Source organism: Callionymus lyra, chromosome 5, assembly GCF_982586985.1.
Source record: "Callionymus lyra chromosome 5, fCalLyr1.hap1.1, whole genome shotgun sequence".
In the NCBI taxonomy this organism is placed as follows: Eukaryota; Metazoa; Chordata; class Actinopteri; order Syngnathiformes; family Callionymidae; genus Callionymus; species Callionymus lyra.
In genome coordinates, this window is record NC_141822.1 from 12,157,183 (window position 1) to 12,183,027 (window position 25,845).

General features: G+C 41.3%; 2 protein-coding genes across 4 annotated transcripts in view; both read left to right on the forward strand.

Annotated features, from left to right (window-relative positions):
- dmtn (dematin actin binding protein) overlaps positions 1–8,060 on the forward strand; it is a 13,252-nt gene extending 5,192 nt beyond the window's left edge. The window contains exons 5-15 of one of the 3 annotated variants that reach the window (XM_087790958.1): positions 407–445; positions 697–805; positions 882–926; positions 1,057–1,188; positions 2,263–2,363; positions 2,424–2,529; positions 3,200–3,249; positions 4,019–4,055; positions 4,432–4,520; positions 4,583–4,663; positions 5,482–8,060. In XM_087790958.1, coding sequence (XP_087647084.1) covers positions 407–445; positions 697–805; positions 882–926; positions 1,057–1,188; positions 2,263–2,363; positions 2,424–2,529; positions 3,200–3,249; positions 4,019–4,055; positions 4,432–4,520; positions 4,583–4,663; positions 5,482–5,595 — 903 coding nt within the window. In that variant the 3' untranslated portion in view covers positions 5,596–8,060. Of the gene's footprint in view, positions 1–406; positions 446–696; positions 806–881; positions 927–1,056; positions 1,189–2,262; positions 2,364–2,423; positions 2,530–3,199; positions 3,250–4,018; positions 4,065–4,177; positions 4,521–4,582; positions 4,664–5,481 lie in introns of those variants that run through there. The other 2 variants (XM_087790956.1, XM_087790957.1) reach the window with 2 other exon arrangements.
- A 1,225-nt stretch (positions 8,061–9,285) lies between these two features.
- On the forward strand, positions 9,286–25,252 carry ppp3ccb (protein phosphatase 3, catalytic subunit, gamma isozyme, b). The gene is made up of 14 exons (XM_087790959.1): positions 9,286–9,837; positions 14,017–14,214; positions 15,169–15,293; positions 16,086–16,197; positions 16,923–17,068; positions 18,116–18,255; positions 19,720–19,797; positions 19,871–19,965; positions 20,054–20,179; positions 21,367–21,444; positions 21,937–22,021; positions 22,622–22,719; positions 22,917–22,943; positions 23,904–25,252. Exons 1-14 carry the CDS (start codon positions 9,786–9,788, stop codon positions 24,071–24,073), a joined length of 1,530 nt encoding a protein of 509 aa, XP_087647085.1. The 5' UTR covers positions 9,286–9,785; the 3' UTR covers positions 24,074–25,252.
- Positions 25,253–25,845: the final 593 nt, after the last annotated feature.

Here is a 25,845-nt window from a genome sequence, read left to right on the forward strand (position 1 = left end):
ATGTTTGTTTTGTTCATGAATGTTGTTTTGTTTATTATTTTTCATGTTTGTTGTTTTGTTCATGAATATTGTTTTGTTTACGTTACTTGTGTTGTTCATGCTTGTTGTTTATGTTGTTCATGTTTGTTTTGTTCATGAATGTTGTTTTGTTTATTATTTTTAATGTTTTTTGTTTTGTTCATGAATGTTGTTTTGTTTACGTTACTTGTGTTGTTCATGCTTGTTGTTTATGTTGTTCATGTTTGTTGTTTTGTTCATGAATGTTGTTTTGTTTATTATTTTTCATGTTTGTTTGTTCATGAATGTTGTTTTGTTTATTATTTTTAATGTTTTTTGTTTTGTTCATGAATGTTGTTTTGTTTACGTTACTTGTGTTGTTCATGATTGTTGTGTTGTTGTGTTGCAGCGCTCGACGTCTCCGACCAGCTCGTCGCCTCTCACAGAGGTAAGACCCTCGTGCTGTTGATGTTTTGATGTCTCGTCACCATGACGACAGTCATTGGTCAAACCGAAGATTCCGGCAAGGTTACCATGGAGACCTTGACACGACCCCTGGACGACCCCTTTTCGCGATGATGTCATCATGTTCTGAATCGCAGCTTTGTGGGCGACGTCTGAGGCGGAGACGGTCGACTCAACAAGATGACATGACGCTGATTCAAGGTTTGTCCTCGACTCACGCCGAACTCTGTTCAGGTCAAAAGTCGACGGGCGGAGAGCGAGGGCGGCTCCCCCGGAGGATCCACGCTGCAGCTGCAGGCCGGACGTAAGATCAGCCCCAGCATGCAACACTTCCACAGACCAGGTACCTCAAGTTCAGAGGTTTTTTGTGTTTGTGTTTGTGTTTGAGTCTTTGAGTCTGAGCTAGTCTCTGTTTTCAGACAACGGCAGCAACATCTACATGAAGCCTCCGATCTACAGGGCAGGTGAGTCAGCGAGTCTCCGACTCACGTCGAGTCACAAACTCGCGTCGAGTCACAAACTCACGTCGAGTCACAAACTCACGTCGACCCACAAACTCACGTCGACCCACAAACTCACGGTGAGTCTCCGCAGACTTCAAACTCGCTGAAGGCAGTGGAGTCATCCAGGCCGCCAAGTTCCCTGCAGCTCAACCCCCCGACCCCAGTCAACCCTCCAAGATCGAGACAGAGTACTGGCCCTGCCCCCCCTCACTGGCTGCCATGGGTAACACACACTCACACACAGACCAGCATGGACACACACAGACAAACACACACGAACACATATATGCATACAGACATACATATACACACATGAGGATCTCACTAACATGGAGACCTGGACCATCATGAACTCACGTACATTGACAAACACACACACCATCAAGGCCACACACATTAACAAACACACAAACCATAAAGGACACACACATTAACAAACACACAAACCATCAAGGACACACACACATTAACAAACACACAAACCATCATGGACGCACACACTTACAAACACACAAACCATCATGGACAAACTCACACTAACAAACACACAAACCATCATGGACACACACACACTAACAAACACACAAACCATCATGAACACACACACACTTACAAACACACAAACCATCATGGACACACACACACTTACAAACACACAAACCATCATGGACACACACACACTAACAAACACACAAACCATCATGGACACACACACACTGACAAACACACAGACCATCATGGACACACACACTGACAAACACACAGACCATCATGGACACACACACTGACAAATACACAAACCATCATGGACACACACTGACAAACACACAGACCATCATGGACACACACACACTGACAAACACACAGACCATCATGGACACACACACACTGACAAACACACAGACCATCATGGACACACACTGACAAACACACAGACCATCATGGACACACACACTGACAAACACACAAACCATCATGGACACACACACACACACTGACAAACACACAAACAATCATGGACACACATACATTTACAAACACACAAACCATCATGGACACAGACACTAATAAACACACACCATCATGGACACACACAGACACTTACAAACACACAAACCATCAAGGACACACACACACACACTAACAAACACACACCATCATGGACACACACAGACACTTACAAACACACAAACCATCATGGACAAACACATTAACAAACACACAAACCATCATGGACACACACACTAACACACACACACACTAACAAACAAACACACTATCACTCTCCTGTCTTCAGAGATGGAGAAGAAGAGGAAGAAGAAGTTGGAGGAAGAAGAAGACGAGTTTGAAGACTTGACGGATGAAGCCAGGAGTCTGCAGGAGCAGGAGCTGGAGAAGGTTTTGAACCCTCAACCCCACATGTTTTTGTACCTGCTGACCTGACAGACGTGTGTCCAGATCAAGTCCAACCTGGGTCGACTGATCCTGAAGGAGGAGAAGCAGAACGTTCTTCACTTCCGCAGGAAGACTCAGTCTCTGCCCGACCGAACTCACACCAGTGCCAGTGAGTCAGAACCGCTGAGGTCCAGTTCAAACCTGTTTGGACGACTTTCTTCTGGTCTTTGGTGACACTGGAGGTCTAGAGTCTAGAGGGACGTTAACAGTCAAGAACACATTGAATGTTGGATTAATATTTCAAACATTTTTTTTTTTTTTAAAGCATTTATTATTTAATTAAACAATTAAATTCAAACATTTCTAAATTAAAAGGTTGAATTACTCTTTTTTTTTTTTAAATAATTTAAATCAATAATTTGTATATTGAAAGGTTAGATTTTTATTTTATAAATTACAAATTTATTTAAAAGATGGAATATTTTCAAAACAAATTTCACATTTTTTACTTAATAAAATATCAATAAAGATATATTCTTAGCCTTTTAAAATCAATATTATATGGGTATTGTCTGGTCACTTTTATACTAACATTTTTATTGAACTTAAAAGGCTACAAATTAAAAAATGTTGAAATTTGAAAATGTATTTCTGAATTATTAATTAATTGAACACTATAAAAACAATATATAGTTTGAAAATTATATATTCTATTATTATTTTTACATAAAAAGAAATGTAACAATTTCATATACAAATCATTGAATTAAAAAAATGTTTAAAAGCTTTAAAAAAAAAGTTTAATGTTAAATTAATTCAATATTGTGTGTTTGCTCCAGGTCTGTCGTCAGGATCATCCAAGTCTCCTTCAAGATCCGGTCTGACCCGAGTGAGTGTGTTCATGCTGGGACACACACAGTTACACACAGTTACACACAGCTACACACAGTAACACACAGTAACACACAGCTACACACAGTTACACACAGTTACACACAGCTACACACAGCTACACACAGTTACACACAGCTACACACAGTTACACACAGCTACACACAGTTACACACAGCTACACACAGTTACACACAGCTACACACAGTTACACACAGCTACACACAGCTACACACAGTTACACACAGCTACACACAGTTACACACAGTTAGACACAGCTACACACAGTTACACACAGCTACACACAGTTACACACAGTTACACACAGCTACACACAGCTACACACAGTTACACACAGCTACACACAGCTACACACAGCTACACACAGTTACACACAGCTACACACAGTTACACACAGCTACACACAGTTACACACAGCTACACACAGTTACACACAGCTACACACAGTTACACACAGTTAGACACAGCTACACACAGTTACACACAGCTACACACAGTTACACACAGTTACACACAGTTACACACAGCTACACACAGTTACACACAGCTACACACAGCTACACACAGTTACACACAGTTACACACAGTTACACCCAGCTACACACAGCTACACACAGCTACACACAGTAACACACAGCTACACACAGCTACACACAGCTACACACAGTAACACACAGTAACACACAGTTACACACAGCTACACACAGCTACAAACACACACTCATTTGTAAATGTTGCTCTCACAGATGCAGTCAGCAGAATTCACCACTGAAGCAGAGAAGAGTCGAACAGGTCAGAGGTCAAACAGGCTCACGTTAGTAAAGTGTTTCTGACGAGTGTCCACTAGGTGGCGCCACAGAAGCGCACGTGATTAACGATCTAATTTTCCTCTTTTGTTTCTTCAGCAGCTGCTCAGGTGAGTTCTCTCCTACGCCATCACCATGACAACCAAACGGTTGCTAACACCCCATTAAAGGTCTTTAGTGAGCAGGAAGTGGACGTTTGTGTTTCCAGATCAAGTTCAGTTTTAGTCTTGGCCACTAGAGGGCAGTTTAGTTCAGTTGAAACTGAGAAAAAAGGAAGTTGTCCTCCAGTCAGATAGATCCCACTCTGGCCTGGTAACGTCACATAATCCCTGAAACATAACGTGGTAGCTCAGGGAGGTCATGTGACTGTCAACAGAACGGCGAGGCTCGACGGGAGCGGATGGACAGAGGAATCTCACTGCCGAGCATCCTGGAGCAGAAGGTGATGCTTCTGGACCCGCCCGGATCTGACGTCACACTGACCGTCCCTTTTTCTGTCCGCAGATATATCCTCCTGAAGTTCTCACCGTGACCCACAGAGGGCGCTGCAGGCTGCCGCCTGGTGTCGACCGCACCAGGCTGGAGGTGAGAAGCTTTTCTGCACGACAACACGTAGTAACACGAGCGGTGACGTCACGAGTTCCGGGTGTTGAATGTGATGACGTGAAGAACTAGACCTGAAAAGATAAACACACACTGGTTGTTTTGTTTTTCGTTTATCGTTCTGTTATTATTGTGAGTTATAGTTATTTTTGATTCTTTGTTGTGTGTCACGGTTGGTTATTATTATTTAAACCTTCTGTTTTTTTGTGTCATGGTTATGATTTCTAATGTGTGCGTGTTATTGCATTAACTTTGTTAACCTTTTCTGTTTTTTTATTCTGTTAGTTTGTGTGTTATTGTGGTCATTTTGTCATGAGTATTGACATATCTCTTGTTATTCTAGTGACTTTTTGTTCTTTTTCATACTGTTATGTAATTTTGTGTGTTATTATTCTCAATTTGTTGTGACTATTGTAGTTTATTTTGTGTTATTCTTTGTTTTTGCTTTATTTGTTAATATTATTGTCAGTATTGTGATTTCTGTTATGTTATACTCGTGACTTTTTATTGTTTTCTACTGCTGTGTCATTTTGTGTGTAATTGTGGCCATTTTGTTTTGAGTATTGTCATTTATTTTTTTGTTATTCTAGTGAGTTTTGGTTTGTTTCATACTCTGTGTTATTATGGTCAGTTTGTCGTCAGTATTGTCAATTATTTTGCATTATTCTAGTAACTTTTTGTTGGTTTCTACTGCTGTCATTTGGTCAATTTGAGTATTGTCATTTTTAGTGTTGTCGTTGGTTATTGTCTGTATTGTTGTGTTTCGTTCTAAGCTTTTGATTTCCTTCTTTGTGTCACAGAGACATTTGTCCAGCGAGGACTTTGAGCGAGTGTTCGGGATGCCGATGGCCGAGTTCGACCGCCTGTCGCTATGGAGACGAAACGAACTGAAGAAGAAGGCGCAGCTGTTTTAACCATCTAACAAGACTAACCAACCAATCACGTCACAGGACTTCCTGAAGGCGGGTCCTCTATTAACCTTAAATGACTAACCTCAATTCTCATTGGTCGACTCACGGACGAAACTTGGAGGATTCTGCTCATTGTAGATGAGAAACCACTTCCTGTCATCACAATCTTTACACGGCGTTATTGCAATGACGGCAAAAATTTCTCTCCGAAAACTGGAATATTAAACGTTGGCCTCTTGGGGCGTCGGACGCTGACTTGCTAAGGAGTCGACAACATTGAGGACGAGCTGTCGAGGCTACTTTCAAATCTCAAAACTTTTAAGTTTGGGGTCAAGAGCTCGTACAATCTGTAAATATTTAGCTCAAATACAGCTCGGCTCGGGTTGAACGTTTTGACCTTCAGGGGATGTTCTTTGGGGCTCAATCAGGGTCAAAAGTTTTAAGAGATAAATTACAATTAAAATAACAAACAATTGTGAAAACAGTTTTTAGTTTTGAATCTGAGAAAATGGTTTATATATATATATTTTTTATCCCTAAGTAACATTTAAATGGGTTTTGAGTTCACCTGAAAACTCGGATTGAAGAACCTGATATAAGTCAGTAAAGTCACAAGTTGGAAATTTGATTGTTGATGATTGTTCGTAACCCCGACTCTCGGTCCTACATTATTGACTCGGCCTCGCAGATTCAGGTCATGTTAACGTGTGATTTGATTGATTCACGAGGCCACGTTTAAAGGACGATCAGACAGTTTGTCTCGTCAAAGATGGCCCGACCCAAGTTCGAAAGTCAAGACCAAAGATGTACGGAAGTATATCGGTGCCATCAGAATATTGACTTTTACACATAGTTTAATATTCTAATTCCAATTATTCAGACATTAATTTTCTAAATTAAATATTTTGTAGTTTATATCCTTTTGAATTCACTGTAAATATTTTGGCCCTATTGTACGAACTAATATTCCGATGGCACGGATATGCTTCCATAAAGAAGCAACTCCTGATGCTCGTGGACTCATGGGTTCACGATGTTGAAACTCATCAGAAGGGATTTTCACTTGTGCGTCAGAAAATAGCTGCCATGTGAAGATTTCAATCTTCGTCGCTCGAACAATGAGAACCGCTGCACTGACTCACCTGCACTAATAACCACTGCTTGTGCTTGTTATCTTCATCATCTTCATCATCATCACCATCTTCTATGGACCAACGTATCACATCAACCATACACGTGTTCTGAAGACTGTTCTCGGCACCATGACAACCTAGACTGCTACACATGTCAATCATGTGCTTCAAGTGGTGCGTTCAGGTGCTGTCTGTTAAACAGCATGGTCCCTGAAACGCATCTGGCAACTAAAGTCCAAAGATATGTTTTGTTTTGGGGGTTTTCTTTGTCCAAAACTACAGTCATGTGGTCCGTCTGCTTCAACAGGAAACAGAGGGCTAGCTTTTTAAGCCGGAATGCATTGTTGTGCTAATTGATACACACAATTATAAATTTACTACACTCTAACCTATGAACAGAAACAATAGTTTTTCTTCCTGGACTTTGTTTGTGGCAGGTTTAATTCCTGTGACACCATCTCAGAGATTGTTCACAACAGAGTGAAATCAACAGATCCCTGCCGTTTGTCCCAGCTAGTCAGGTTTTTAAGCACGAGTCAGACAACTCGACAAATCACTTGATGACCCACTCACCTCACCTGTCATAGTAGAACCTTGGACCTTCTTAAGACATTCTTATTTGTGCTTTTACCTGAATTTCTGGGACTCCTGTGTTTGTCTTATGTGTCTTGATCTTTTAAAGTATATATTTTAACTGTGTATTGTTTTTGTTTGTTAAAGCTTTGTGACCCTGGCTAAAAACGTTTTACAAATAACCTTTACTTACTTACTTCCTGCTGTGAGAAGAGCACCTGAACGCATCATCACGCTGCAACATGAAACTCTATTGTAACTTGGTGATAACGAGTCACTTGTAACTCTTCACGCCAAGTCGTAATTCTGCTCGCTGACCAGCAGGTGAAACATTAGAGCTGAATCTGTCGTCTTGTTTTCGTCTTGTAGATAATTCAGATGTCTCCGTGTCCGCGGCTCTGAAATTTTAGCTGTTAGCCGTTAGCTTCGAGGTGCCTCAGGGATCTGTTCCCGCTCTCTGACCTTTCCAGTTAAAACTAACACGAAATCTTTATCAGACTTTTGTTGATGTGTTTGGCCGCCATACGGAGATGTTTCATGTCAAGTCAATAATCAGTTTTTTTTATTTTCCGTTCACATGTCACTTATGCGAAGTGGCTCATTTGTTTTGCCTCCATGTGCCTCCCCTTTCTATGATGTCACACGTCACTTCCACCACCATAATCATGGAGTTTCAGTTGTTTCAATCTGCAAAACGTGTTTGTGCATTTTAACCTTCAAACAGTCGACTCATTGACTCATCTGAATAAAATCAAGAATCAAGTGAACTGTTTCAGTGACCAAAGAGTGATGGGACTGACCATCGTGTCAGGACCTGGACCCGGTTCTTCTGCTGCTCCACAAAAAAAAAAAAACTGTGACTCCATCAAAGCTGAAGCTCATGTGAAGAAGAAGGGTCACACACTCCGGGCGCCCCTTTGATGCTCCCCCACACCTGACTGTTTATAGACAACACAGACCAAACACACACACAATGAACGTATGAAACAAGGATTTATAATAAAAGTTCTGAAAAGTAAATAGAAAAAGAACATCAAAATAGAAAAAGGGTTTCAATAAAAAACATTCCTTATGATGTTGATTCCAAGTATTTGGGGTCATTCATCCAGAGCAGTAAAAAGATAATGGCAGGTGAAGAGAGTTCAGGCAGGATGGAGACTGGAGAGAAAAAAATGTAAACAACTTACCTACTGAGTAACCAGATTGCTGAAGGACATATCATAAACAACTATGGGCTGTGCTGAAAAAACGAATATAAGGGACCCGTTGTATGAACAAAGCAGGATATGAAGATGATTACAGCTGGCTGAAGGAGGAGCGAAGCCATTATTACGTCACTCCACTCTCGTAACCTCTCATTTGCCCAGATTTGAGACGGGGGAGAACCTTATAATGTAATAAGTCATGGTCATGATGAGGGACTTTCTTCATCTAGGAGAGGAAGACTCAACGTTTGAAACATGTGAGTGAGTCAGGAGAGTTTGGTTTCTACACCAGTTGCGATAACAAAAACTAAAAGAGAAATATGGCTGATGTTGCCTTTGTTGCATTATGCTATTATTATGAAAATCATTTTTCCGCACGAGAGGTTTGAATACACACAAGAGTTTCTGCAGGATGTGGAAGAAATAATGTATTATTGCTGCATGTTCTATAGTTTTTCCCAACAATATTGTACTAGTAAGTTGAGCTTAATTTAATGTTGAGAAAATAATATTTAAGTATTTACAGAAAACGAGAGAACGAATTTGAAATGATATTTTCGAAACATGTTTTAAAAATAGTAAAATCAACATTAGATATTTTAGAGAAGTGAAGTTGAAGTGATGTAAATATTGAATTAATTAGTAGGAAAAAAAGCGTTGATAGAAATCAGATTAAAGTGTTTTTAAAGGTTCGTGAGTTTTTTAGTTCGCACGAGGATCATTTCCGGGATTGAGCGGCTCCTTCCGCGTCAGAACTACATTACCCATAACCACCCGGCGGCGGGACATGTTGTAGCGGATTATTGTAATCCGACTGAGGTTTTTTTGGAACGACAGTGTGGATCATCCAGCAGCACACAGACGAGCGGAGCCCAGTGGCCTGGAACAGACGCGTCCCTCGCCCCGAGAATAACGAGATCAAGTCGAGTATGATCTGCTGCGCCGCGCGCTGCTCCTGAAGGCGGCGGTCTGCGTCTCCGCGGCCGTTTCCTGGATCCGTGTGTCAGAAACGCGGCTCCGCTCAGCCGCACTGCGCCGCTCCGTTGACAGCTGCAGCTCTCCGTCCGCCCGTGGAAGTCTCTCCGTCCGCCGCCAGGTCCAGCAGCTCCAGCTTCCCTCCCACTGACCGCGGCGAGAATCTTGCTCCCGAAGCATTGCGGACATTCTGCCCCGCTAGTGCTACCTCCTGCTAGCTTCACTAGCTAGTCAGGAATCCTCCCGAGTTCGGTTCGGAACCAGGTTTTTTTTTTCGTCGGTGTCGGAACCCCCGGAGGCGAACAGGATGTCGGCGAAGGACCAAAACAAACTGTCCACCGTCGAGCGGCCCATTAAAGGTACGTGCATTTTTTTTCGACCCTCTCTGGAGGAAGTTGACGGGCGGCTAGTGTTTGCTAGCTGTGAGCCGGGCAGAAGGGTGAGCAGCGCGCCCGGAGAACCGCACTTCTACCCCGGGTTTTTTTTTCTCCGACCGCTGCCCCTCTCCACACCCAGGTTTATAGGAAGTCAACCCAGCCCACTCCAATGCTAACGGCGCTAGCCGTGTGTTTTAGCTTTAGCTAGCTAGAGTTCCAGGTGTTCGTTCGGGGGACGCGGAGCTCCAGGCGGCGGCGGGACAGCAGCAGTCATGCATGCGGGGATTTGAAGGGTAGAGTCGGGACATCCGTGGGAGAGAGAGCCCCGGTGGGTGAGAGTGACAGCTGTTCTGCTTTCACCTTCAACAGTTTCCTAACCACGAACTGTTGAAATGCTCGTGAAATATGGTTTTATTCGGGGAATCTGTTCGACGGATTTTTAATATTTGACGGCCATGTTTTTAAAACTAGTGCTTTTTTTTCAGATGGACAAATGGTACTTTATTAATCCCTTGGGAAGGTTCTTTTGGGACACAAGAGTTCACTTTGGATTTAAAATAATCATCTCCTGGAAGCCAATTTCCAGACTTTTGCATCGTGTAAAATAAAAGGATGAGTTCAATCCCACCTCAGGCATAGATCCATATTAATACCCATTTATATTATTGTCATTTTTCATTTATGAATCCATCTTAACCTCCCTGAAACGACTCAATTGGATACAATGCATAGGTATCGATGGAAAATCTTCAATACTGATACCGATACCCTGACTTTGATACCTGAACGATACTTTTTCCGATTTTTCAAAAGATCCATTCTAACAAAGAGAAAATGTCATAACACAGTACAAATCTTTAGTTACATTTTTCAGCATTGGTCGATTTCCACTCCCAGCTTATCTTGAAGAAAGAATAAACAATAATGTCCAGTGCAAATTACTTTCTAACAAATAATGCATTATTGGAATATGCACTGAAAGACATGTTTCGATACTTGCTACTACCAAAGCATTTTGGTCTGTGCCAAAAAAAGAACTGACGTTCAATACCTAGTCCTAATAAGTTAATTGTAGATTCACACAAATTACATTATGAAGTGTTACAGGGCGATAAAGTTCACCTCATGGCAGCTAGCACTGTTAAGAACTTGACTGCTTTAGTGCCAGAAATAGATAGATGGATGGATAGATGAAGAATGCTATAAAATGTGTTTTTGTTTAGTCAAGTCCTTGGGTTCTGGTTGAAGTTAAGTTTTCCACCAGATCCTTGGCATAGTTATGATTTGAGGCAGTTAACCTGTATTGGAATGATTTTTATAGTAAACTACAGTCTTGATTTTCAAAAGAGATGATATACTCTGCTCGGATTTAAGTCTTGTTGAAACGGTTGTCAGTGGTTCCCCAGCAACAGATCCAGATCAAGGATGAAGTTAACTGGAATCAGGATTATGGAATAAAAAGATTGACTAGAGAAAATATGTGACAGAACGGGATCAGCTCGTCGAGATGTGGTTTGCTCTGAGGACGCACCTGAAAGCAGAAGTTTCCTCTACCTCCCTTGCATCTTCAGACTCGACACCACCTGCCCGAACTTGTTCAACATTTGTCTTGGACACATGTTTATTTGCTCCTCCTGTGGCTGCCGGGGGTGTTGCCTTTTTGCCTAGCAACAAATTTAAATCAACAGAATAATTTTTCAAAGAGAAGCCCCCGCCGCCCGGTCGCCCTGTCAGCACCGCGTCAACGCTAGTTAAGAAAGTTTCACACCTGCAGGTCTTTGAAAGACAAGACTGCGGGAGACGCTCGATGTCGCTGTGTTGTGTAGAAAGATCCGTTAATCTGCAGGTGAGTCTGATCAGATTATCGGGCGTGCCGACAAATCATTAAACCTACCTACTTAACGCACACACACACCGACGCGAACTGGCACACACACACATGAACGCCCGCACAGCATCTGTAGTCGACTGCAGCCATGTGTAACCGAGCCAGGATGCAAATCAGCACTGAAGGCTACAGTCAAATCTACACACGGTTCACTCCGACACACGAAAAGTGCAAAAACTTGACCTCGTTTATGTGACTTCATGAACAGAAGAGACTATACTTTAAATATACAATAAACATGGTCTTTGTGTTATAACATTTTCATAGAAAATTGACACTTGACTGAGTGTTACTGACCGGACTAGAATGCATTTCGTATTTTGTCAGCTCCGGCAGGACACCACGGCCGTCCACTTCTGTGTAAAGGTCAGAATGAGGCTCGGGAGTGTGCGAGGGACTGCAGCGTATCAGCTGCTCTGGTTTAGTTACTGCTGGTAACCAAAGATGACTTCAGTAATGATTCTGTCCTCATCCATGATTGATGGCGGGCCCCACCGCGCAGCTCCGTCCCGGGGCCCACCATCAGTCTGGATGAAACGCGGCGATGACACAGTGCGACATTCCCAAGTCTAAACATAAACTCTGAAGCAGGAGACGTTCTTATTTATAACCTTGGTCACTCCGAAACTTTGTTTGTAGCCCTGGTGACATGTCGTACACAAATATTAGTGGATGGATGAGATGGTGAGACACAAGAGTAGCAGAGTATGTAGACAATGCAACAAATGTTCTTCATACAGTTTTAGACCACTTCAACACTAGTGCAGTCGCTCATATCAACAGCAACGAGAACGACAAGAATAAAAGCTGAAGGTCATTCTGCTGCAGCCTTTAATCGTATTGTAAGCATGAATACAAAGTCTTAGATGCTCTTTTTAATGATGAGCAGCAAAAACTCATCGACGGAGATGGAATACTCTCGTATGATGCAGTTGAAGCTCAACAGTTTATTATTTGAAAAGTCAAACAAGAATTTAACTAAATGATGCAAATGCTTACACAGAATGGGGAACAACTTGAACAGTGATGGACTCGACTACGGATGCTTTTATGCCGCCTAGAGTTGCTCATCAACTCTTTATGTTGTAGAAGACGAATGCGTTTTCGTTTTTTTTCACCTCCTGCTATTGTGGTCGTTCATACCGTCGTAAGCAGCCGGTGACCCATACGTCAGTTTGACGGGGATTGCCAAGTGTGACGTAATGACAGCTCGACCTTTGTACCCGTACAGTCATGGCATGTTAAGATAAGATCTGTTTTCCTGTCGAACAGACCTTAAGGTGTGGTTGGATGTTCAGTATTCTACTAGATACTCGGAGTAGAGCAGATTGGAAGGTATCTTATTATAAGATTTATTTTATTTTACCAATCAAAAAGTGAGTCACATGCAAATGCAACTTCTCTCAGAAAACCACGATTTTTGTTGCTGTTACAGTTGATCCACGACGCTCTTAATCCCGGAGATGTACTTCTGTTTGAAGGTTTAATACACGAGGAGGCTACTCCAGGTACTCCCTTCTGTGTCGAGCTGAATTCACCACGGGATTGTGAAAGTTTGGCTTCATCAACCAGTCAGACTGGGGTACATTCATCTTCATGGAGAATCTGGGTTTTGAACCAGTTCACGTATGACCTGGTTTGGTTTCAGAATTACACACTGAACTAGACCACCAGTGGGGCGCACCGGAGGGGGGTCCAGACCTGTCGCCTTGACGACCGGGCAGCCAATCATCTTATCAATAGAGAAAACATCGGCGACATTATGGAGAAGTGTGGTTGCATCATAGTGTACGTTCCCAACCACACAGCCCGTGGTTTTCATTTTGTGAATTTTTTTTTTTTTGAATCGTGACCGTGCAGCTGCAGTCGTGATGGACGCTGCTGATGTGTGAGTTTTGGATCAGCTGGCTCAAGAACAAGCAAATGTTCTCGCAGGTGTCGGCTGTGAACGTGAAGAGAAAGAGCTGCAGCTGCTGTGTGAATATCAAAGTGTCTTTTGTTTCTTGTCTCAGATGTTTTGTATCTCCATGAAATCATTATCTCGAAGCTTGAGTGTCTTTGTGTCAATCTTCATTAATGTTAAGATTCTGGATTATTGTTTTTGTTTGTAATTAGTGAATGCATTTTACTTCATTTAAAATTATAATATATTATCTAATAAGGATTTTTTTTTTAACATTTGGCTGCATTTCTGTTTTATTAAATACTTCTCTGTCATCTGTTGAAACATTAAAGTGAAGCTCTTCCTGTTCTGATGTTTTTATTTCTTGCAGCCGTACCGTACCCTCCAGGGACCCGCCTGACGGTGCAGGACCTGTACGTGGACGGGCGGCCCAGCGTGGAGGTCCTCAAGGCTCACCTGGTGAAAGAGGGGCGCCTGGAGGAGGAAGCGGCGCTGCGCATCATCAACGACGGCGCGGCCATCCTGCGACAGGAGAAGTGCATGCTGGAGGTGGAAGCCCCCATCACAGGTGAGCTTGAACGCCTCCGCCTCCTACTCCTACTCTGAAGGTCTTGTGATGTTGCGCGTGTACCCGTTTGCCTCCTGCGTTGCCATGACAATGGTAACCTTCAGCGTGAATGCTGTTGTGTAGTTTTGCTGCATTGACGAGGCTGTTCAGATGTGGAACATGAAAGACCATCAAAGCTTCGCTTTACTTTTGACTCCTCGAATAAACCAGATTTTTTTAAAAACCTTTTCAATCACGGCCTTGATGGATCACGTGTTTTTCTCTCGGTGTTCAGTAATTTATTTCTTTTATCCTTCATTATTCTCCTTGATCGCTTGACAGAGTTTCCACCTTTAGCTTTCATCATACTATAGTGTTCATCTTCCCCACCTCCAACATTCTCTCTCTCTCTTTTCCACATGTCCAAACATCTCAACTGTAAAATGAATAAAAGTAGCATTAACATGTTGATGTAGAAGGACAAAGTGTCTTGGGCAGAAAGAAACGACAGTTTGATCGAAGGAAATGGTTGAGACAAGTTGAACTAACGTTAATCAGACGTCAATCTCTAATAAATATGAAATCTCAAACCGCTTTGATATTGCCCTGCCACAAGCAAACGCTAAAGTACTTTTGATATTGATGATTTATGATGAGAAGAGAACTTCCTTTTTCCAGCTTCCTTCATTCAAGTCACACTTGGTGAGAATCCTGTGTGCTTTAAGTCTAATTTAATGAGGTGAAAAGTATTTGGTACCGACTCTTCTTCTTTAGACCATATCAATGAAATCCAAATGAACTATTCTATAAATAAACTTTTTATTGTCTCAAACAAGCAAAAAAAAAAGGTCTTCTTGTTGCTCTGGCCGGACTTCCCTGAACGCAGTGAGAAGACTGTATTGTCTCGTCGGCTCCGGCTCGTCACTCTTCAAGTGGAGGCGGAGCTTCTTTCTCACTATTGAACTCTTGTTTCAGTCTGCGGCGACGTCCACGGTCAGTTCTTTGACCTGATGAAGCTGTTCGAGGTGGGCGGGGCCCCGAGCAGCACCAGGTACCTGTTCCTGGGAGACTACGTGGACAGAGGATACTTCAGCATTGAGGTAAACACACACATGTGTGTGTCTTCTCTGGGAGCGTTATCTGACAATTATAATATATATTTTTAAAAAGACCCAATTTAAAGTTTTTTACTGTTTGTTTTTTCTTTTTAAATGTGTTAAAAAAAGGTTATCATATGGGATGGTCTTATTTCAAGTAATACAATGGTCATAAGTCTCACATTTTTCTTATAATTGGGAAAATTGCTCTGGATGTAAAAATGTGACTATTGAAGAATATTCTTTATCTAAAAGTCTTGAAAAAATAAAATTTCTTCAATTTCAATCAATTTATGGAAATACTATCGTTTTTATTAACCAATTTATTCTCAATTTTATATAAATCCCAGTATATCTGAATTAAATATTGTAAAACCAGTTTTAATGTGCATGCATATAAAATGCATGACATTCATAGTGAATGCATGGATGGTAAAGCAGAACATTTCAAAGGCTTATTTCAATTATAGTTGTATTAAAGAAACAAACTCAGTTTTAAGCTCTAGGCGTCGTCACGATCAGGAGATCAATAAGACAAAACACACACCAAGGTCAATTGGTTGTTGTTAAGCTGCAACGTTCATTCAATCTTGTTTAATGTTATGTTTTGTTATTAAATATACTTGTTTGAGTTTTTTTGAGTCTCAAAAAAGGTTTGACTCCAGGTGCTTCACTTCCTTCCTCGACAACCTTCACCAACTCTTGCTTATGACTCTCATGCTCTCATGCATAATAGGCGAAGCCAAGAAGTGAACGTTTCTTCACCTGCCGTGCTGACGCCTCATGTCTTCTCAGTGCGTTCTGTTCCTGTGGGCTCTGAAGATCAACCACCCAAACACCCTCTTCCTGCTGCGGGGGAACCACGAGTGCCGGCACCTGACGGAGTACTTCACCTTCAAGCAGGAGTGTAAGTGTCACCGGGTCTCGTCTCACGTTATGTTACCTTTTGATGCTTTTATTCGGTCGTGGTTGACCGAAAGGCTTTAGTGTTTTCCACATGGTCATTTTGGGTTCATCCACGGTGAGATTCAAATGTCTAACTTGAAGAATCAATGGCATTGAGAGCTACATCAATATGCCTACTGGAAAGATTCGGGGGGTTTTTTTTGGTTGTTTGTCGGCGAGAAAAACCAAATTCCTCTCAGTCATGTGACCGAGCGGACGGCTGGTTATTTTCCACATAAGAGTCCACATAAAGTCTCGGCAGAGTTCCTCCACACTAGTCTGTCCAACACTTTTAACAGTTGTCCCTGGAGTTTGAGAAATATGTTAACTTCCTCCAAACCTTTTTTAATTTACATTTGTCGTCTTTGGAAAAGATCAGAGCGACCGAGGTCTCCCGTCCAACAGAGGCTCCGTTATTTAATCTTATGTGGGCATGAGGTGGTTTTCTGGGCCGAGCCGTGAACTTTGTGGTCTCTGTCTTCAAATAGTTAAGATATTTAAACAATTTAATTTGAAATATTCACATTTCTTTCACTATACTTGCCTTGCAGTGCATCAATGTTTTTTTTCCCATATTAGTCTTTTTTTTACTATTTAACATTTTTGCCTTTTCGTGCATTTTCAATGTTTTTCGTCGCGTGTTTGTCAAACTTAAATCGACACATGTTCCTCTGTTCTCCCCTCCAGGTAAGATCAAGTACTCCGAGCAGGTCTATGACGCCTGCATGGACGCCTTCGACTGTCTTCCTCTGGCAGCTCTTCTCAACCAGCAGTTCCTGTGTGTCCACGGGGGTCTGAGTCCGGAGGTCACCTGTCTGGACGACATCCGCAAGGTAACGCCGCCTCACGAGCGCCGCCGCGGTCTGATCTATAGCGACGAGCACGAAGACGATCGTCTTCCTAGTTCGCAAACAAGTGTCTAAAACCAACAGAATGAAAGGTTCACAGGGTTTATTTGATCTTTGTTCTCAACTGTATTCATTCTTGTGCTAAGCATTCTGGAGCTCTTACAATCCAGTGACCCGTGCGAGCTATTCTTAAAGAGTAACTAAAACATACAGCGACCCGCATACTTTATCGATCCAAGTCTCATGCCAAACATAATGTATATTAATTCAAATGTATACTTAAATAAACGCCCTGCAGCCAAATAAAATGAGCTGGCGTGCCGGTTTTGGGCTTTTACATATTTGTTTTAGGGTCTGTAGTTTTTAAATGACTCTCGTGCTATGGTGGGGTCAAAGTGACCCGAATGCCCGAAAACTAATGTGTTTGTGGTATCGCTTGTGTTGTCTCTTGGTCAAGGTAAACATCCCCCCCACTGCATATGTATTTATGGAAGCCAGGGAGGTCGTTCATCTTGACACCAGAAACAACACAAGGGATACCACAAGTGCATTTGTTTTTGGAAACGGTTTTGTTGAACTTTGACTTGTATCTATATTATTAAAATTACTTAAAATTATTTTTATTTTCTGAATAATCTCTTGGTATGAATGTTCTGTTTAAAATCAATGTAACTTTGGTGACACCGTTTAAAAGAACCTTAGTATAAAGAGAAAACCTCTAGAGACGGCGTGAATATAGTTGCACAACATGTGTTTACATTGTAAGTCATTACTAAAGATGAGTTGAAGATCCGGAAATATGAGGTGAATGTTACTGTGAATATTCATTCAGTGGGAGGTGATTCGTGAGAGTGGGATTACAGTGTAATAATGAGTTTGTCTTCTGATCAGATAATCTGATTAGATTTAAATCCAGATTGTTAATAACTATTTAGAAATGATATATTTAAAGCAAAATATGTATTCTAACCTAGTGCCATCAAATCTGATGTATTTGAAGTGGGATTATAATCTGGTCTCGTTCACTTGTAGCTGGACCGGTTCAAGGAGCCTCCAGCGTTCGGGCCCATGTGCGACCTCCTGTGGTCCGACCCGGGAGAGGACTACGGCTCCGAGAAGACCCAGGAACACTTCTGCCACAACAGCGTGAGAGGATGCTCTTACTTCTACAGGTAATGCATCCCGCTTCGCTGCTTAATCTGCATTGATTAATCTGCCGCCAAACAAGAGATAATCTCTGAATGAAGTGACACAAATCCCTCCGATAAGTCAGGTGTTTCATCGCCGCAGCCTCCCGGTGAGTCGCTGCTGCAAATCTGCAACTTCTGTCGGTTGATTTGTTCATTTTGATAGATCTGGGATTATGCCGGGAGACCCTGATGCGCAGGAAGTGTTTGTTTCTGCTTCCTCTTCCACAAATATTGACTTGGAAACAAAGTCAACTTGAATATTGTTATTTCATATGTTGTTTTTATTTTTGCTGCAGGTTTGCTTTGGTGTCTTAGCGTTCTTATTTACATTTCTATTTTTCCCACAAATAATCTTTTCTGACGTGAACTTTCTTAACCATCTTATTTCACGCCTTTGTTTGCTAGTTTTTTGTTTCAGAGGCACTTTTTCTTTCGTTGTCAATCATTATTTTTATGTAAATCTCACAATTTACTCTATTTACTATTCGTTGATTTTATTTAAAGTTTTATATTACAGACAACCCTTTATTTAAGTGTTTGTTTTATTTAATCGAAAATTTACTTAAATTAAACAAACATACATAGATAAATTACATTTATTTTCGTTTTTAATTTAAAATCATTAATTGTAGTTAAGTAAAACATAAAATTCAAAGAGCTTTTATTTGTGCATTATTTTGGGGTATTTTTATTTATTCTTTGGGAAAAATTCTCAAATGAGGCCTTACTATTTTTTTTTAAATAAAAAAAATAAGGTATATATTTTCCTTGGTCCTACATTTTTTTTTTTTTTGGTCAAATCTTTTATCTTCTTAGGTCAGATGTATTTGAATTGAGACAAAACCTTCTCATCGTTATATAGCACAACTGCAATAGAAAGATGGTATATTGGAGAATTTAAATCTCTGCCATGTAAGCGGTTACACAACAGTTAGAAGCTTCAGTTACCCGTGTAGAAAAAATTGTACTGTTGACACCCCCTCATTCCTACACATTTGTTTCTACACATTTTTTTTCTCATTTTGAATGAAGTCTATTCAATAAAATCACTTAAATAAAATCACTCATTTAATACGCTTGTTTTTAATTGGATTTTAGTTTTTAGTAAGAGTTTGTATTCACACATGACCTTGTTATCTTCCTTTTTATGCACTCGGCTTTCCTCACACAGTCCAATACAAAAGATGTATCAAACGCGAAGAATCGTTTTATTCCGCTTGTGTGTGTGTGTGTGTGTGTGCGTGCGTGTGTGTGTGTGTGCGGGAGTGACTTTCTTTCTGTGGGTGGACTGATAACATGTCCAGTCCCAGCGAGCCTGTGTGGAGGGAGGAAAACAAACGTTCTGAACATGAAATCATGAAGATGACTTGCAGCGACTAAGTGTTTCCTCCTGATATTGTTTCATCCGCGCACTAATGCGGTGGTTCTGACCCACTCTGCTCGCAGTTATCCGGCCGTCTGCGACTTCCTGATGAACAACAACCTGCTCTCAGTAATACGAGCGCATGAAGCTCAGGACGCAGGGTGAGTCGCACCAACACCCCCTCCATCCAACCTGTCAATCAAACCTGAGCTTTAACCATATCTGTCCCCCCAGGTATCGAATGTACAGGAAAAGTCAGACGACCGGATTTCCGTCTCTAATCACGATCTTCTCAGCCCCCAACTATCTGGACGTTTACAACAACAAAGGTGAGCGCAGGGCCTGGTTTCCATGGCGACGCTCCGGCGAGGAACCTTGAGGCTTCGTCGATGGTTGAGAATGTTTCGATGCTTTCAGCGGCGGTGCTCAAGTACGAGAACAACGTGATGAACATCCGACAGTTCAACTGCTCCCCTCACCCGTACTGGCTCCCCAACTTCATGGACGTCTTCACCTGGTCGCTGCCCTTCGTGGGCGAGAAAGGTGAGTCCATTCTATGTGTATTTGTTCTTGTCTTCTTTTGTATTTAATTTACTTCTTTCTTTTGGCCAATCATTTGATTCTTTTAACTTTAGTGATAGAACTTTATGTATTTTTATTTGTGGTTAAAACCATCACAATTTTCTGTATTTTCTTTATTTACTCATTTAATTCTTACTTTATCTTACCTGTTCATTACCTTTTGTAATTCATTTTTTATGCCATTTTTTCTTTAAAAATGTGTGTGTGTGTATATATATATATATATATATATGTATATATACATACATACATACATACATACATACATACATACATACATACATACATACATTTTTATTTTTAAATGAATAAAAAAGGATTTGATACCAGAAATGTATAACTAAAGGATTAAAGAAAAGATGGCATAAACAATTAAGCATATATATATATATATATATATATGGACCGTTTTTGGTGGTAGATTTTCTTTTCTTATATTTTTGTTTTGTTAATATTCTTAGATCTAAGTCTGTTTTCACATTTTAGTGGAAAAAAAGATTAATACATTTAAACTTTTGTTGACTTTTCTTATTATAGTTGACTTTTCATTTCATAAATTGTAAAAAGAAAATGTGTTCAATGTTTTTTTCTTTACATTTAAAGAGTCTTATCTATTGATAATTAGGCTGTGAACTTGTTTCTAAATGTATTTTTCTCTGATCATTACTGTAAATATTGTTAAATAAATAGTTTTGTAGGAGGCTGCCGTTAATACTGAGGAGGTTACAGTACAAAGCTCTACATTACTATGAGTTTTGAGACTTATTTTTGAGAGTTGGTAGAAGCTCAGTTTATTCAATTTGAAGATCATCAAAACATTTTAGGAATTGCATGTGGGATTATAATCTATGAATCATTATCAATGCTTGTTGTTGATGTGATGCTATCTTTTCTTTCAATGCTCTCCTGTTCGCAGGAATGTCAGACCAGAGTGAAAATATTAGACACTCACACACACAATCCTCCTAAAATCTACATGTTTGTCCTGAAGCTGCTAATTTCGAGCATTGATTAGATGGACTTGGAATCTTACGACTCATTTTGGGCTGGAGCGCCGGCACAAATGAATTAAACGACTGTCAGCCAATAATCTCATAATCTGTTATAATCCCTCTCTAAACCGCCGTCGTGTGTGATTGTATGTGCAGTGACGGAGATGCTGGTGAACGTGTTGAACATTTGCTCCGACGACGAGCTCATGTCGGAGGGAGACGACACGTGTGAAGGTACGTGGACCAGGTCTCACCTCCTGGTGACACACCTGCTCGGAACATGTCCTTCTTCTTTAAATGTGTTTCAAAGTTGTTTTCGTCCCACACTCGGCCTGCAACTTATTTTGGTCATCGACCCTCATCAAGTAAAGAAAGTGAGGGTGGGGAAGCAGCCAAGCAGCATCTCAGCAGTGGATGAGATCAGGAGATCCAGAAGTACATTAAAATGATAAAAGGAGCTGGAATTCTGAAAATCTCCCTTAGTTGATATGTAGTGCATACGGTTTAAATGTCATAAAAATTGAACGTGTTAGATTTAACACAAGGGGCTCTATTCCCTGGACCGGATCAACGGAGGGCTCAAGCTTTTGTCATCTATAAGACTTGGGGTTCGGCAGACATGTGGACACAAACACACGGATGCACCTTTTTCTACGTATAAATAGTTTTAGTTTTTTCAAGAAGATGGACTTGTCAATTAATAATAACAACTTGTGGCGTCTGCAGGTGGAGCGCCGGCCGTCAGGAAGGAAGTCATCAGGAATAAAATCAGAGCGATCGGGAAGATGGCGAGAGTTTTCTCTGTGCTCAGGTGAGATTTCTCTATAGATCATATTTTCACGTGTAACACTTCATCATGCAAAGATAGGTCTGTTCAATTCACCTATTTTTGTGGTTCTTTTATTTCTTTTCTATTTTTCTTAGTTTTTTCTTCTTTAAAAAATGTATTTTATTATAGCCTGTAGTATCTAAAATAAGATGAATAAATGAGGATTGTATGTATCCATTTGAATTTATTTCAGCTTTTCTGAGGTAACTTCTGTATTTATACTGTACAATTTATTTTTTAAATATTCTAGGATATTTAATAAATTTGTATTACGTCAATGTCCATCTCTTAAAATGTAGCCTGTGTTTTAAATATAAATATTTTAATTAAAAACGTGTTAAGAATGTTAAAAGGATTTTTTTTCTTATCTGGAAAACATGTTTCATGTTATTAAAAATGTTCTTGTAAAAAGTGTTTTTGAATTGAAAGACCTTGTTGTTCTGGTGCGACGGAGACGAGGATGCCTTTCATGGGGATGTCTGTGGGCAGTTAAGATTGGGCTGTTTTTCTGTGGCGCCCCCTGTAGGAGAAGATGCTAAATATCAAAGCTGTGTTGTCTGAACACGTTTGTGTTCTCCACAGGGAGGAGAACGAGAGTGTGTTACAGTTGAAGGGTCTGACTCCGACCGGCACGCTTCCTATGGGAGTTCTTGCTGGAGGACGACGAACTCTCCAGAGCGGTGAGTCACGTGATCTCCTCCGTCTTCAGCGCCTGAGGTTCTGATGTTCAGAACGACACGAGCCGGCGCACACCTGCACACACCTGCACACAAACTGTTGATGTGAGTGCTGCTGAGACTAACGTGTGTCTTTCTTTCTCTCTCTCTCTTTTTCTTTCTCTCTTTCTTTATTTCGTTCTTCATTTGTCTCTCAAAAGCCACTGTGGAGGCGGAAGAAGCTCGAGGTACGTTTTTTGCGCTTGTTATGCTTCTGAGGAATCAAACTTGCACACGTCACTCATTTTCTCCACATTATCCATAAGTCGAACATCAACAAGATATTCACGGAGCTGCCCATGTAGCCAGAGTTGCACTGTGTCACGTGTACAACAAAGAAAGATTAAATGAACATACATTTTTTATCAAAAATATAGTTTTATTGTGGCCCTAACACATTTACACATGTGCTGCTGGTGCTAAGGCAGGCAGTTTCATTCATGACGTTGATGAATAGAGAGAAATTTTGAACTGAAAGTTGTGTGTTTGTGGTCGAATATGCTCTAAAGTGTCGTCTTTTTCTACCTTTTTTTTCATGCGTGCGACATCTGATGCAAGTAAGTGTCTCTTATTTGTTTGCTAGTTTCTCCTTTGTCTGATGTCCTCGTGAATATTTGCTTTCGTTTTCAAATTAATTAAATAAATGTAGATCTAACACGACCATGTAGCAATGCTAAGGGAGCACATATTGTTTACTCAGAGTTACAAGATTTAAAACGCATTAATACGTTTAAATTCATAATAAATTCCATTAAAAAAAATTCTCACGACAAAAAGGTCGTGAAAACTCTCCTGAAGTTTGTTGGTCGCCTGAAACAAACGTCTTTAAGATGACGTGAAGTTACACGGAAATAGTTGAGGCCAACATGGCGGCAAAGTTCAGCTTCGTTCTTCGACTCATCTGTACTTGACAGGCAGCTTCTGTTTGTTTGGGGAAAAAACCTCTTTAACTGACTTATCTTGTGTGTTTAAGTTAAATAGAAACAGTTCTTTTTCATCTCTTTAGTGTCAAGAGGTGAAAATAAAACCTCACTTCTGAAGCTAAATACACTCTTGATGTATCGGCTGTTGATGGTGTTCAGTTAAGAAGGTCGACAGACTTGTGCTGACCTCTGACCTCGGTCGTGTTTCTCCCGCAGCCCCTCCAGGCCCGCAGCACAAGATCCAGAGCTTCGAGGAGGCGCGAGGTCTGGACCGCATCAACGAGAGGATGCCTCCGCGCCGGGACGGCAACCCTCAGGAGGCGGAGTCCGCCCTCAACAACCTGCCGGCCCGCGCCGGACCCCCGGACAAGAACGGAACCAACGCGCAGGCCTAGATCCTCCTCCTCCGACTCTCCTGCTTCCTTCCTTTCCTTTTCCTTCCTCCTCGTTTCCTTTTCTTCCTTCTTCCGCTGCAGCAGAAGTCGGCGACTCTTCACGCTTCGTTTATTTCTTCATCCGTTTAAGAGAAAAAAAATCTCATCGCTTCAGACGGGATCAAAGCGAGCGTCCGCGAGCGCCCGAGACCTTTTCTAGCCCGAGCAGCTTCAGAGAACCAGGCGACGATCCCTCGTTTCTATGCCGACGACAGTGTGACTGAACTGAGAGTATTGACGTTTATATTCACTTGTACATTTGAATTCTTCTCTTTACAACGTGACGTTTTTTTTATTCAATAGATCTAGATCGAAGGACGGCAGGGGAGGGGGAGGGGCGGCGTGGGCGTGTGACGAGTGCGCGAGAGACAGAGAGCTTTATGGGAAATTATTACCAGGGGGCGGGGTTTAATAATGAGGGCGGGGTCTGTTCCTTGCGGCGAGTCCTTTCAGCTCTGGTTTCAAACGACACACTCGAGAATTTGACGGGAATATATACGAATCCTCTGTTGGTCGGTCGTCCCAGTTCACCGGGGTCAAAGGTGTCGTTAAAGCCTGCATTTTTAACTTCCGTTCACCTTTTTAAAACGGTTGAACGCGTGTCGCCACGGCAACAAGACCTTCGGCAGTTTGTTTTGAAGTTTCTAGATTTCTTTATTTCAATTAAAGCGATAAAAGTAATTTATGAAATGATGAACAAATTTACAAACGTTGTCAATTGTTAACAATGTTTGTAAACCAGAGGACTTTTGGCCAACTGGGCTGTGGATCGGACTCTGGTTATTCCACTTGACTTGAGGTGGGTTTCCCCCGGTCCTCTGTCCTCGTACACCAGCAGTCTGTCGGACACTTGCGCTCCGTAACCTTTGACCTTCTCGCGTGAGTGTGTAGCCGCCAACTTGTGTGTCGGCGCGACTCTTGACTCACACCGTTTGTGTGCAAGAAGTACACGAGACCAGAGTTGTGAGGACTCACGGCAGCGAGAACCCCAGCGGTGTTGACTTAAAGAAAAAAAGAAAAAAAAAAAAAGTGTATTTCGGGGTGAAGAAGACGAACATATCTGACAGAACTGTACAGACGTGTTTCTTTCAGACTCCATGTGTCGATGTTTCACTCCATTAAATAAAAAAGGCTATTGAATCACTTCTGTGTGTGTGTGTGTGTGTGTGTGTGTGTTTGCTCTCCTTCACTGGACGACGACGTCACGCCGCCGCCTAGCGCGGGTCGGCGTGGGAGACGAGTGGCCGCTTTGATGTTGGAGGGTCAGGCGTCTCCTAGCAACAGGCTGCCCGCCATTGTTTCCTGTCGTTCTTCTACCGATGACAATAATTCATGTGAGGGGGCGTCTGAATAAAACACTTGTCGCCGTGGAAACTGACAAACCGCCGAAAAGGTGAAGCCGGCGAAGTACGGGGAGGAGAGATGCTGCTGGATCATTGATCCGCCACTCAAAGGCTTTAATATATTAAAAGCGGGGTTTTAGATATTAATTCTGAAAATTCAACCTTTTGATTTGTGTACATATCTACTTTTTTTTAATTACGAAACAAAATATAAAGTATTGAGTGTCGGCCTGGCACTATGTCTCGATCTAAGATAAAAAGATTCACTGAATCCTGCGCTTAATAACAATTGTTATTTTGATTTTAACTTCATTACAAAATATATATTTTGTAATTTCTGTGACACATTTTGACATTTATTTCAATTTTTTGCTTTATAGTCCTAAAAGG

Bases quoted from the DNA above. Each gene is read 5' to 3' on its own strand.
- ppp3ccb (XM_087790959.1), top strand. From the start codon at position 9,786: ATGTCGGCGAAGGACCAAAACAAACTGTCCACCGTCGAGCGGCCCATT. The intron at 15,294-16,085 runs GTAAACACACAC...ATGTCTTCTCAG, and splicing joins GAGGATACTTCAGCATTGAG to TGCGTTCTGTTCCTGTGGGC. The intron at 18,256-19,719 runs GTAATGCATCCC...CTCTGCTCGCAG, and splicing joins GGATGCTCTTACTTCTACAG to TTATCCGGCCGTCTGCGACT.